This window comes from Aethalodelphis obliquidens, unplaced genomic scaffold (genome assembly GCF_003676395.1).
Source record: "Aethalodelphis obliquidens isolate GAN/ISIS:26980383/991018 unplaced genomic scaffold, ASM367639v1 scaffold5, whole genome shotgun sequence".
Lineage (NCBI taxonomy): Eukaryota > Metazoa > Chordata > Mammalia > Artiodactyla > Delphinidae > Aethalodelphis > Aethalodelphis obliquidens.
In genome coordinates this window covers 58,193,043-58,205,952 of record NW_020837949.1, presented here as the reverse complement: position 1 = coordinate 58,205,952, position 12,910 = coordinate 58,193,043, and the positions used below count along the sequence as shown (strand labels likewise).

General features: G+C 40.5%; 1 protein-coding gene across 1 annotated transcript in view; it reads left to right on the top strand.

Moving 5' to 3' along the window:
- Positions 1–12,910, top strand: part of PON3 (paraoxonase 3) — a 34,001-nt gene that overhangs the window by 5,055 nt on the left and 16,036 nt on the right. Inside the window, exon 3 of the mRNA XM_027102485.1 lies at positions 9,658–9,713. Coding sequence (XP_026958286.1) covers positions 9,658–9,713 — 56 coding nt within the window. The remainder of the gene's footprint in view (positions 1–9,657; positions 9,714–12,910) is intronic.

Genomic DNA, 12,910 nt, shown 5'->3' with positions numbered 1-12,910 from the left:
GCTTCTCCAAGATATGTTTCTACTCCACCGTAGGTTCCATTTGTTTTCTTAGCTGGCTTTCAGAACCTTCTCTCCAAGATGTGAAATGAGGATAATATTACTTGATAGTAATTTGGTGTGACATTCTTTCAGGATGTCTGTAGAGAACTATTGGAGGCCAAAGAAATGAAGTTATGCCAACTAATAGGGTTGACAGATTAAAAGGTAGTAGATGCCTATTTGTAAGCCTTGTTTTAGACTTGGCAGTGGGGTTTTAAGGTTAGTTGTGCACAGGTTAACGAGTATGTGGAGGGGACTCAGGGGCGGGTTCCTGGGGACTCTTACTCCCACAGGTGCCACTGTTTCTGAGATGCATTCGGCCATCATGCAGATGCAGTGTAGGTGGGGGAGGAGGGCAAAGGAGGGTCAGGAGTAAAGTACAGTCAGCTACTAATTCTTTTCCACATGTGAGTGCAAAGCACCAGCTTCCCTATCCTCTGGGTAGAGCAAGTAAAGACAAGCATAGTCCCTTTGGAAAATGCCCACTCCTATTGCAGGTGAATTACTGAAGTGGTTAATGCTATCATGGGAGATATGCGACATGGTGTATGGAAGATAAAAAGACCAAACCAGAGAGCATACAACTCAGGACATCTTCTACTCAGAAATTAACACACACTTGTCAATAATTTAACCTCAAGACAAGACAAAGTTCAAGAAACTAAAGCAGTGTATCATTTTTAGTCAGCATACCAGCTTTTACTGAAAGCTTTTACAGTGAAAAGGCAGGTATTATATTGGGTGCAAGCATACCGTACTGAATAAAACTTGGTCCTTGTTTCCAGGAAGCTTACTTTCTAGTAGGACATTAACACATGCAGGAGGTCGCAGCCCAAGTGTGGAAAATGTCATGGTGGATGCAGTCACAGGTGACTGTATTAGTACATAAAATGGATGCTGAAGCCAAGAGAGGTTGAAAAGGCCCAGAAGGTAGCATCCAACTCATCGTTAAGAGCCCGTGATACTCAGCCCAGTGGAGGTGAGGGTGGTGTGGGAAAGGTGTGGGTTGCCAAGAAGCACAGAGCAGCATGTGCTCAGGCATGTAGGTGAGTAAGTCTGGCACATTTTAGGAACTGCCGACAGAAGTACTGCAGCACACCTGGAATGGAGAGTGAAGAGTGGGAGCCACAAGAATTGAGACCAGAGCCTCAATTCTGTGGAGAATTTGGGATGTATACTGCCAGCCCTAGTGGACCATTGGTGGGTTTTAAGCAGGGGCATAACACGGTCAACTTTGCAATTTAAAAAGATGACTGTCAACAGTGCAGAGAACGGTTGTAGGGGAGCAAAGCTGACCCATTTGGAAGCTATTATAGAAATCCAGGAGGGAGTTCTAGAGCTTGAAAGACTTGTGATTAGTTAGATTCGGGGAGTAAGGAAAAGGAAAGCATCAAAGATAACTCCAAGGTTCCTACTTTGTGTACTTGGGGGATAGAAGTGTCATCCACGGAAACTGAAATATAGAAAATGGAGCAGATTCAAGAGGGAAATTTCCAGGTCAGTTTGAGACATGTTGAGTATGAGGAATGAAAAGGCCAGGTAGAAATGTCTAATATACAGGTGAATACAGAGGCCTGGAAATTGGGCTTGATTTAGAGATTGGAGAATCAACAGCATGTGAGTGGAAGCTGAAGCCATGGGGCTAGAGTCAATGATGCAGGTAGAATGAGTACTCTGCCCCTCGAAACAGCCAAGGGCAGGTAGAGCCTGGGGAGTATCCACATCCAGGATGGAGGTGGGAAGGGGATCAGGCAAAAAGAAACCAAGAAGTGATTGTTTAGAGAAAAAAAAGTGAGAGAAAAAAGTTTGTTCAAAACTAACCCACCCATATTCAACATGATTTTTAAAATTGCTTTATTCCTTTTGCTGGATTCTCCCGAACTCTATTTTACTCCATGTAGAAAAGCACTAAATCTTTCAGGCCATCAAAATACCATATATAGGTAAATCTTGATTAACTGGACTGCTTAGAAAATGGAAAGCTCTGATTAATGTAATTATTAGGTTACTGGTTGGGGATTAGTTTCAACCTTCAGCATAATCAACATGATTAAATCTCTGTCCTCCAGTTTTCAGTGCCTATTGTTTATTATTCTGTTGATTCAAATTTGCATTTTCTTTGGCTTTGTTCCACTTTTCTTTCCCCTGTTCTCCTCTATCCTCTCTCAATTGCCTTTTGACACACTAATAACCCATTACCTTAGGTAACCATTTTCCCATGTATTCCATTTACTATAGCTGTGCAACAAACTACCCCAAAACTTAGGGACTTGAAAGGACAATAGGACTTCCCTGGTGGCACAGTGGTTAAGAATCTCCTTGCAGGGGACATGGGTTCGATCCCTGGTCCGGGAAGATCCCACATGCTGCAGAGCAACTAAGCCTGTGCGCCACAACTACAGATCCTGCTCTCTAGAGCCAACGTGCCACAACTACTGAGCCCATGTGCTGCAAGTACTGAAGCCCTCGCGCCTAGAGCCTGTGCTCTGCAACAAGAGAAGCCTCTGCAATGAGAAGCCCATGCACCACAACGAAGAGTAGCCCCCGCTAACTGCAACTAGAGAAAGCCCATGCACAGCGACAAGACCCAACGCAGCCAAAATAAATAAATACCCTGTTTTTTTAAAAAATAAAAAGGCAATAGTTATTTTGCTTATGAGTTTGCAGTTTGGGCAGGGCTTAGTGGAGACAGCTCATCTCTGTTCCATTTGCGTCAGCTACGGTGACTGAAAGGCTGGGAACTGAAGTCATCTGAGACTCCTCCAGACCTCTCTCTGCACTGTGTGGTCTCTCCACAGTCTCTCTTCTGTAGCTTTAAAATACCAGACTTCTTATTTTTAGGTTCAGGGGTCCCAAAGTACATGCCTTGAGTGGCAGGTTTGGTTATGACTTTACCTTGTATGTCAGGTGGCATCACTTCCTCTTCATTCTGTTTGTCAAAGCAGTTAGAAAGGTCTACCCAGGTTCAAGCAGAGAGGATACAGATGTAGCCTCTTAATGGAAGAGTATGAACATCACATTTTAAGACGAGCATGTGGGGAGTGGTTCAAGATGGCAGAGTAGAAGGACGTGTGCACACTCCCTCCTGCAAGAGCACTGGAATCACAACTAACTGCTGAGCAATCATCCACAGGAAGACACTGGAACTCACCAAAAAAGATACCCCATATCCAAAGACAAAGGAGAAGCCACAGTGAGATGGTTGGAGGGGTGCAATCACAATCAAATCAAATCCCATAAATGCTGGGTGGGTGACTCACAGACTGGAGAACACTTATACCACAGAAATCCACCCACTGGAGTGAAGGTTCTAAGCCCCACATCAGGCTTCCCAACCTGGAGCTCCAGCAATGGGAGGAGGAATTCCCAGAGAATCAGACTTTGAAGGCTAGCAGGATTTGATTGAAGGACTTTGACAGGACTGGGGGAAATAGAGCCTCCACTCTTAGAAGGCACACACAAAGTAGTGTGTGCATCAGAGCCCAGGAAGAAGGAATAGTGACCCCATAGGAGACTGAACCAGACCTACCTGCTAGTGTTGGAGGGTCTCCTACAGAGGTTGGGGTGGCTGTGGCTCACCACGGGGACAAGGACCCTGGCAGCAGAAGTTCTGGGAAGTACTCCTTGGTGTGAGGCCTCCTAGAGTCCACCATTAGCCCCACCAAAGAGCCTGTAGGCTCCACTGCTGGGTCGCCTGAGGCCAAACAACCAACAGGGAGGGAACTCAGTCCCACCCATCAGCAGACAAGCGGATTAAAGTTTTACTGAGCTCGGCCCACCAGAGCAACACCCAGCTCTACCCACCACCAGTCCCTCCCATCAGGAAACTTCCACAAGCCTCTTAGATAGCCTAATCCACCAGAGGGCAGACAGCAGAAGCAAGAACTACAATCCTGCAACCTGTGGAACAAAAACCACATTCACAGAAAGATAGAAAAAATGAAAAGGACAGGACTATGTACCACATGAAGGAACAAGATAAAACCCCAGAAAAACAACTAAATGAAGCAGAGATAGGCAAACTTCCAGAAAAAGAATTCAGAATAATGATAGTGAACATTATCCAGGATCTCAGGAAAGAATGGAGGCAAAGATCAAGAAGATACAAGAAATGTTTAACAAAGACCTAGAAGAATTAAAGAACAAACAAACAGAGATGAACAATACAATAACTGAAATGAAAAATACCCTAGAAGGAATCAATAGCAGAATAACTGAGGCAGAAGAACGGAGAAGTGACCTGGAAGACAGAATGGTGGAAATCACTGCTGTGAAACAAAATAAAGAAAAAAGAATGAAAAGAAATGAAGACAGCCTAAGAGACCTCTGGAACAGCATTAAATGCACCAACATTCACAGTATAGGGGTCCCAAAGGAGAAGAGAGACAGAAAGAAAATATTTGAAGAGATTATAGTCCAAAACGTCCCTAACATGGGAAAGGAAATAGCCACCCAAGTCCAGGAAGTGCAGAGAGTCCCAGGCAGGATAAACCCAAGGAGAAACACACTGAGACACATAGTAATCAAATTGACAAAAATTAAAGACAAAGAAAAATTATTCAAAGCAACAAGGGAAAAATGACAAATAACATACAATGGAACTCCCATAACATTAACAGCTGATTTCTCAGCAGAAACTTTACAAACCAGAAGGAAGTGGCATGATATATTTAAAGTGATGAAAGGGAAGTAACTGCAACCAAGATTACTCTACCTGGCAAGGATCTCATTCAGATTTGATGGAGAAATCAGAAGCTTTACAGACAAGCAAAAGTTAAGAGAATTCAGCACCACCAAACCAGCTCTACAGCAGATGCTAAAGGAACTTCTCTAAGTGGGAAACACAAGAGAAGAAAAGGACCTACAAAAGCAAACCCAAAACAGTTAAGAAAATGGTCATAGGGACATACATATCAATCATTACCTTAAACATGAATGGATTAAATGCTCCAACCAAAAGGCACAGGCTTGCTGAATGGGTAAAAAAACAAGACCCATATATATGCTGTCTACAAGAGACCAACTTGAGACCTAGGGACACATACAGACTGAAAGTGAGGGGATAGAAAAAGATATTCCATGCAAATGGAAACCAAAAGAAAGCTGGAGTAGCAATTCTCATATCAGAAAAAATAGACTTTAAAATAAAGACTATTACAGGAGACAAAGAAGGACACTACATAATGATCAAGGGATCAATCCAAGAAGACAATATAACAATTGTAAATATTTATGCACCCAACATAGGAGCACCACAATACATAAGGCAAATGCTAACAGCTATAAAAGAGGAAATTGACAGTAACACAATAATAGTGGGGGACTTTTAACACCTCAGTTACACTAATGGACAGATCATCCAGACACAAAATTAAGGAAACACAAGCTTTAAATGACACAATAGACCAAATAGATTTAATTGATATTTATAGGACATTCCATCTGAAAACAGCAGATTACACTTTCTTCTCAAGTGCACATGGAACATTCTCCAGGATAGATCACATCTTGGGTCACAAATCAAGAGTCGGTAAATTTAAGAAAATGTAAACCATATCAAGCATCTTTTCCGACCACAATGCTTGAAAGATTAGAAATCAATTAGAGGGGAAAAAAATGTAAAAAACACAAACACGTGGAGGTTAAACACTACATTACTAAATAACCAAGAGATCACTGAAGAAATCAAAGAAGACATCAAAAAATACCTACAGACAAATGACAATGAAAACACAACAATCCAAACCCCATGGGATGCAGCAAAATCAGTTCTAAGAGGGAAGTTTATAGCAGTACAATCCTACCTCAAGAAACAAAAATCTCAAATAAACAATCTAACCTTACACCTAAAGGAACTAGAGAAAGAACAAGCAAAACCCAAATAGTAGAAGGAAAGAAATCATAAAGATCAGAGCAGAAATAAATGAAATAGAAACAAACAAAACAATAGCAAAGATCAATAAAACTAAAAGCTAGTTCTTTGAGAAGATAAACAAAATTGATAAACCTTTAGCCAGACTCATCAAGAAAAAGAGGGAGAGGACTCAAATCAATAAAATTAGAAATTAAAAAGGAGAAGTTACAACAGACACTGCAGAAATACAAAGCATCATAAGAGACTACTACAAGCAACACTATGCCAATAAAATGGACAACCTGGAAGAAATGGACAAATTCTTAAGAAGGTATAACCTTCCAGCTGAACCAGGAAGAAATAGAAAATATGAACAGACCAGTCACAAGTAGTGAAATTGAAACTGTGATTAAAAATCTTCCAACAGGGCTTCCCTGGTGGCGCAGTGGTTGACAGTCCGCCTGCCGATGCAGGGGACACAGGGTCGTGCCCCGGTCCAGGAAGATCCCACATGCCATGGAGTGGCTGGGCCCCTGAGCCATGGCTGCTGAGCCTGCGTGTCCAGAGCCTGTGCTCCGCAACGGGAGAGGCCACAACAGTGAGAGGCCCACGTACCACAAAAACAAACAAAAAAATCTTCCAACAAACAAAACTCCAGGACCAGATGGCTTCACAGGTGAATTCTGTCAAACATTTAGAGAATAGCTAACACCCCATCTTTCTCAAAATCTTCCAGAAAATTGCAGAGGCAGAAACACTCCCAAACTCATTGTATGAGGCCACCATCACCCTGATAGCAAAATCAGACAAAGATACTACAAAAAAAGAAAATTACAGACCAATATCACTGATGAATATAGATGCAAAAATCCTCAACAAAATACTAGCAAACAGAATTGAACAACACATTAAAATGATCATACACCATAATTAAGTGGGATTTATCCCAGGGATGCAAGGATTCTTCAATATACTCAAATCAACCAGTGTGACACACCATATTAACAAATTAAAGAATAAAAACCATATGATCATCTCAATAGATGCAGAAAAAGCTTTTGAAAAAATTCAACACCCATTTATGATAAAAAACTCTCCAGAAAGTGCGCATAGAGGGAACCTACGTTAACATAATCAAGGCCATATATGACAAACCCACAGCAAACATCATTCTCAATGGTGAAAAACTGAAAGCATTTCCTCTAAGATCAGGAACAAGACAAGAATGTCCACTCTCACCACTATTTTTCAACATAGTTTTGGAAGTCCTAGCCACAGCAAGCAGAGAAGAAAAAGAAATAAAAGGAATACAAATTGGAAAAGATGACACAAACAGTTGGAGAGATATACCATGTTCTTGGATTGGAAGAATCAACATTGTGAAAATGACTATACTACCCAAAGCAATCTACAGATTCAATGCAATCCCTATCAAATTAGCAATGGCATTTTTTACAGAACTAGAACAAAAAATCTTAAAATTTGTATGAACAAACAAAAGACCCCTAATAGCCAAAGCAATCTTGAGGGAAAAAAAATGGAGCTGGAGGAATCAGACTCCCTGACTTCAGACTATACTACAAAGCTAAAGTAATCAAGACAATACGGTACTGGCACAAAAATAGAAATATAGGTCAATGGAACAGGATAGAAGCCTAGAGATAAACCCACACACCTATGGTCAACTAATCTACGACAAAGGAGGCAAGGTTATACAATGGAGAAAAGACAGTCTCTTCAATAAGCAGTGCTGGGAAAACTAGACAGCTACATGTAAAAGAATGAAATTAGAACACTCCCTAACACCATACACAAAAATAAACTCAAAATGGATTAAAGACCTAAATATAAGACCAGACACTATAAAACTCTTAGAGGAAAACATAGGAAGAACACTCTTTGACATAAATCACAGCAAGATCTTTTTGACCCACTTCCTAGAGTAATGGAAATAAAAACAAAAACAAACAAATGGGACCTAATGAAACATAAAAGCTTTTGCACAGCAAAGGAAACTATAAACAAGACGAAAAAACAACCCTCAGAATGGGAGAAAATATTTGCAAACGATTCAATGGACAAAGGAGTACTCTCCAAAATATATAAACAGCTCATGCAACTCAATATTAAAAAAACAAGCAACCCAATCTAAAAATGGGCAGAAGACCTAAATAGACATTTCTCCAAAGAAGACATACAGATGGCCAAGAGGCACATGAAAAGCTGCTCAACATCACTAATTATTAGAGAAATGCAAATCAAAACTACGATGAGGTATCACCTCACACTGGTTAGAATGGGCATCATCAGAAAATCTACAAACAACAAATGCTGGAGAGGGTGTGGAGAAAAGGGAACCCTCTTGCACTATTAGTGAGAATGTAAATTGATACAGCCACTATGGAGAACAGTATGGAGGTTCCTTAAAAAACTAAAAATAGAATTACCTTATGACCCAGCAATCCCACTATTGGGCATATACCCAGAGAAAACCATAATTCAAAAAGACACATGCACCCCAATGTTCATTGCAGCACTGTTTACAGTAGCCAGGTCATGGAAGCAACCTAAATGCCCATCGACAGACGAATGGATAAAGAAGATATGGTACGTATGTACAAAGGAATATTACTCAGCCATAAAAAGGAATGAAATTGGGTCATTTGTAGAGACGTGGATGGACCTAGAGACTGTCATACAGAGTGAAGTAAGTCATATATCGTATATTATTGTGTATATGTGGAATCTAGAAAAATGGTACAGATGAACAGGTTTGCAAGGCAGAAATAGAGACACAGATGTAGAGAACAAACATTTGGACACCAAGGGGGTAAAGTGGGGTGGGGGTGGTGGTGGTGGGATGAATTGGGAGATTGGGATTGACATATATACACTAATATGTATAAAAATAAGAACCTGCTGTATAAAAATAAAATAAAATTCAAATTAAAAAAAAGAGCATGTGGCTTTGATACATCCTGTTTCTACCATATTTGTAAATTACAGTTTACCACACTCAATAACCATTGCCTTCATTTCACCCTCAATGCTGCCTGCTTGGGTTCACATTATATGTGGGTCTATCTCTCTACTAGAAGCTACGAGAGCCCCTTTTTCATCCTGTTCTTAGTCATATCTTACTTATCATATGCCTCTTTCCATAGAAAAATGCTCATGACCAGCTCTCAGTGAGAAAAAGATCTGACTAAAATCTTTCAAATTCAATTATTTCCAATAGTTCATCCTAAGATCTATTGGTTTTATAACAGAGAACAGTTACTCAGTAATTTCCCAGTATGATAGGAGAAGGATAGATTTTTCAGGCCTCAACAAGTTGGAGAGGAGAAATACTTGGCAGAAAGGCCTTTAGGAGAGCTTCGCAGTGAGGACTTTCCAAATGTTATCACTTGGTCTGTAGATAAGTATTCTGTGGGGAATAAAGCTGAATCTCTTAGGACATACCCTGAGAGTTTTTATTTAAAGAATAAATCTAGGATATGAATTTATTTTATAGTTATTTGCTTTTTTTCTCCTGAAAATGGACTTCTAAAAAAAAAAGAATTTAGTTATTTCAAGAGTCTGGCTCAGGTTTTAGTGGAGTGTATCATGCCTGTGGCAGTCCTGAAAGTTAATATAGTTTCCCAAGTAAATAGTTAAAAAAGTTAAGGTAGTTTCCAGAAGAAGTTCAAAGTCTTGACTATGTGTGAGATTTACTTTTTAAGCCTTTGTACATGCATCTTTCTGATCCTCTGCTTCTTTTGCAGAAAATGGCTCTGAAGATATCGACATACTTCCTAGGGGGCTGGCTTTTATCTCCAGTGTGAGTATTTTCCATGTCCCTCAGATGCTCATGTCAATTGCTGCATGGACAGTACATTAATGTTGCCGACTACAGCTGCCAGATAGATCCCTACGCATTCATCCTGCCCGTGGGTAAACTAGTCAACTAAAAAAGCCAAAATGGGATTCCAGAAGGCTAATTAAGATACCACGGAAATGCCAGGCTTGCCTAACCCTTGGTGGGCAGCTCCCTGTGGGCAGTTATATACCCAGTAGTGTCTCAATAAATGTATATTGAATTCCGTTAGATTCCTAGACGAGGCACCAGATTTGCTCAGCTGTTGTTCATCCTCATCATCACCCTATTTGCTGGGCCTCAGCTTCTGGAAATCATCTTCTCACTAATTAGTATTCCTCTCATCATGCCTTCCTATGTTTGGAGCTCAGTAAATGTTTGTGGATTGAACGTTAACCATGTTACTCAATTCAAAATCCTGAGCATTTTCCATCTTGGATCCCTTGCCTTTCAAAGAGAAGCTCTTTCAAAGAGGAGTAGGGAAAAACCTGCATTTTATTCTCAATACAACCTTCACAGGTTTGGGATGATGAGGAAGCTATGTGAAGGACTGAATTTCAATAAATTAAAATGTATATGTTGTGAAGATGTTGAAAATTATCATGTACTTATTAAATCAGTTGCATTTGGAACGGGACCTAGGATTTTGAAAAAAGTAGATTGACTACATTTCCAATGTGAATTCTGATTGCTGGAATTGCATGCTCTAATATTCCATTTTGGCCAATAAAATACTACCAAATAACATAAAATTTTTAAATCTATATCTTTTTGGCCAGAAACAGGGCATATAATATAATATAATATTCCTTAATGGCCCCAATTTCTAAATTCTTAAGTGTAGTCAGGGTCTCATTTGGATTTTAAATTGCTGCTGCTGGTGGTACATGTGAGGGTGGGAGGGTGGGTGGGAGGGATTTTATTTCTTTAGTTTTCCTCCAAAACCAAAAATAAAACAAAGCTGTCTAGAAAAGCTTTTTCTTTGTTGACTTAAATTACCTATTGTCAATTTAGATTTTCAATGTTATGCCAAATAGACCTTTAAAAATAATTACTTTACAGCTAGGAGATTTCTTTGCTATTAGGAAATAATATTTATAGTTCCTACTATATGTTTCTTTTCTATTTTCACTAGAACTAAGTGTACTAAATTCTTGCTATTCAGAAAGTAGAGATTTTCATCACAAATAATTCCATGAGAAATGTTAGCTCTTTTTGCAAAATAACAAACAACTCATTCTTATAGGATAAGGATAATGTTCTTTGCTTATTTTTAATCTTTCTGTACTGCAATAAATTGAAGTCCTTGTTCTTGGTTACCTCCTACTGCCCTTTCTTGCCATCCTAGAACATGTTTGGAAGATGCTGATTTAGAGAGTAATTCTGTGCGATAGATATCTTTAGTGTATTTAGAGGTGCCAAGCAGGCTATTGCTTCCTTACCTTGGGACTTGGCATGCTCTTTGCCTGCAAGATTACTCCCTTCTTCAATGTTATTGACTAACTCCTAGTTCTCTATGAGGGCTCATCGTAGTGGCACTTTAATTCCTCAGGAAAATCCCTAACACTCTCTTTCTGGGCAAGGTGGCTCTTTGATGGTCCTACAGGTTCCCTGTGGTTAGGGTCTTAGATGCCACACCATATCTGATACACTTGCTCGGTGCTGCCTCCCTGGATTTCAATCCTTTTGAGACCAGGACTTTGGAATGTACATTGCCACACTAGCACCTAACATACTACCTGGCATACACAGGTGCTTGACTACTTACTGAATGTATGTACTGGTGAATGAGGGCAGTGGAGGAGTTCCATGCCTGTCCACATGTACCTGTAGTCTGTTGGTGGAAATAAGATGTCTGCACATCCAGGTGATTTTCACCATTTTCAGTAGTGAATGGTATCAAAAGAATTGCTTGCAATCACTTGCCACAGATTCTTACCCAACTGCCTTAAACAGAAAACCAGGCAAGTGTGAAGCCATTTCTTAGAAGAGTTTCATTCATCATGATGCTTAATGTAGGCCAAGTTTGTTTGCCATGCCCTACCCTTATTCCCCAATCAAATCATTTCCATTTCCAGACCACCCAGTCCTTCTACTAGCTGTCAGTGCCTTCACATTCCCCCAAGCTCCCACGGTACTTGCTGTGGTGTTCCACCTTGAGCTGCCTTCCTGAGCAATATTCTCTACTGTCAAACCTTTCTTTACGGTGTGGCAGAAAGAGGCTGTACAACTAATGATCTGAGTGATTTAGGCAATTCACTTCTCTGGGCTTAATTTTCCTTAGGTGAAAAAGGGAAGAATTAGATGTCTCTGACTTTTTTCCCCCAGTGTTACTGGACTTGGTGACAAATTGACTATGGAGGGAAGGGTAGACTTGGAGACTCAATTTTCTGGCCTGATGTTGGGGAGAGCAGTGATTCCCTTAACAGAGAAGAATAGATACAAATGAGATCAAGGATTCTAGGAGAGATGATTCTGGTTTTGACCATTTGATTTTGAGCTGCCCTTAGGAAGAAGTTGGGATGCAAGCTAGGGCTCCAAAGAGGGGTTCCAGGGAAATGTGCATATTTGAAAATCACTGGTATAGAAGAAATACCTGTAACCTTATAAATAAGAGCTACAAGGGAAGAGTGTAGAATGAGAAGGAAAGAGGGATGGATGAGGACAGAGGAGGAAAGGGCAGGAAGAGAATTTAGACTAGCCCTATACAGTATAAGAGCTAGAACAGGGCAAAGGGACTTGGCAAAGAATTTGATAAGGAAGCAGTAAGCAAAGAGTGAGTCTTCCTTAGGAGATGGGCTCTTGACTGACGATGGCAGATTCGAGCTCTGGAAGCAGAAGTTTGTGGCTAGGGACATGCCGATCTCTCCTCTAGGTGTGGTGACTTAAGGAAAGGGAATGATAGAGGGAATAGACCTTCCACTGATGGGCTTCAGTGGCCAGTATTGTCTGGGGAAAGCTAGATTTCCCATAAGATTTAAGCATAGAAGAACTGTTCTAAGAAAAGCTTGAAGATATAGGTGGGGTTGTTTGAAACTGAAGATTGACTACCCCAGGGGTTGGGGGCAGGGAAGGGAGGGACAGTGGAAGGGCCAAGAATAGTATAATTGTAAGTAAGAGTGTGTGTGTGTGTGTGTGTGTGTGTGTGTGTGTGTGTGTGT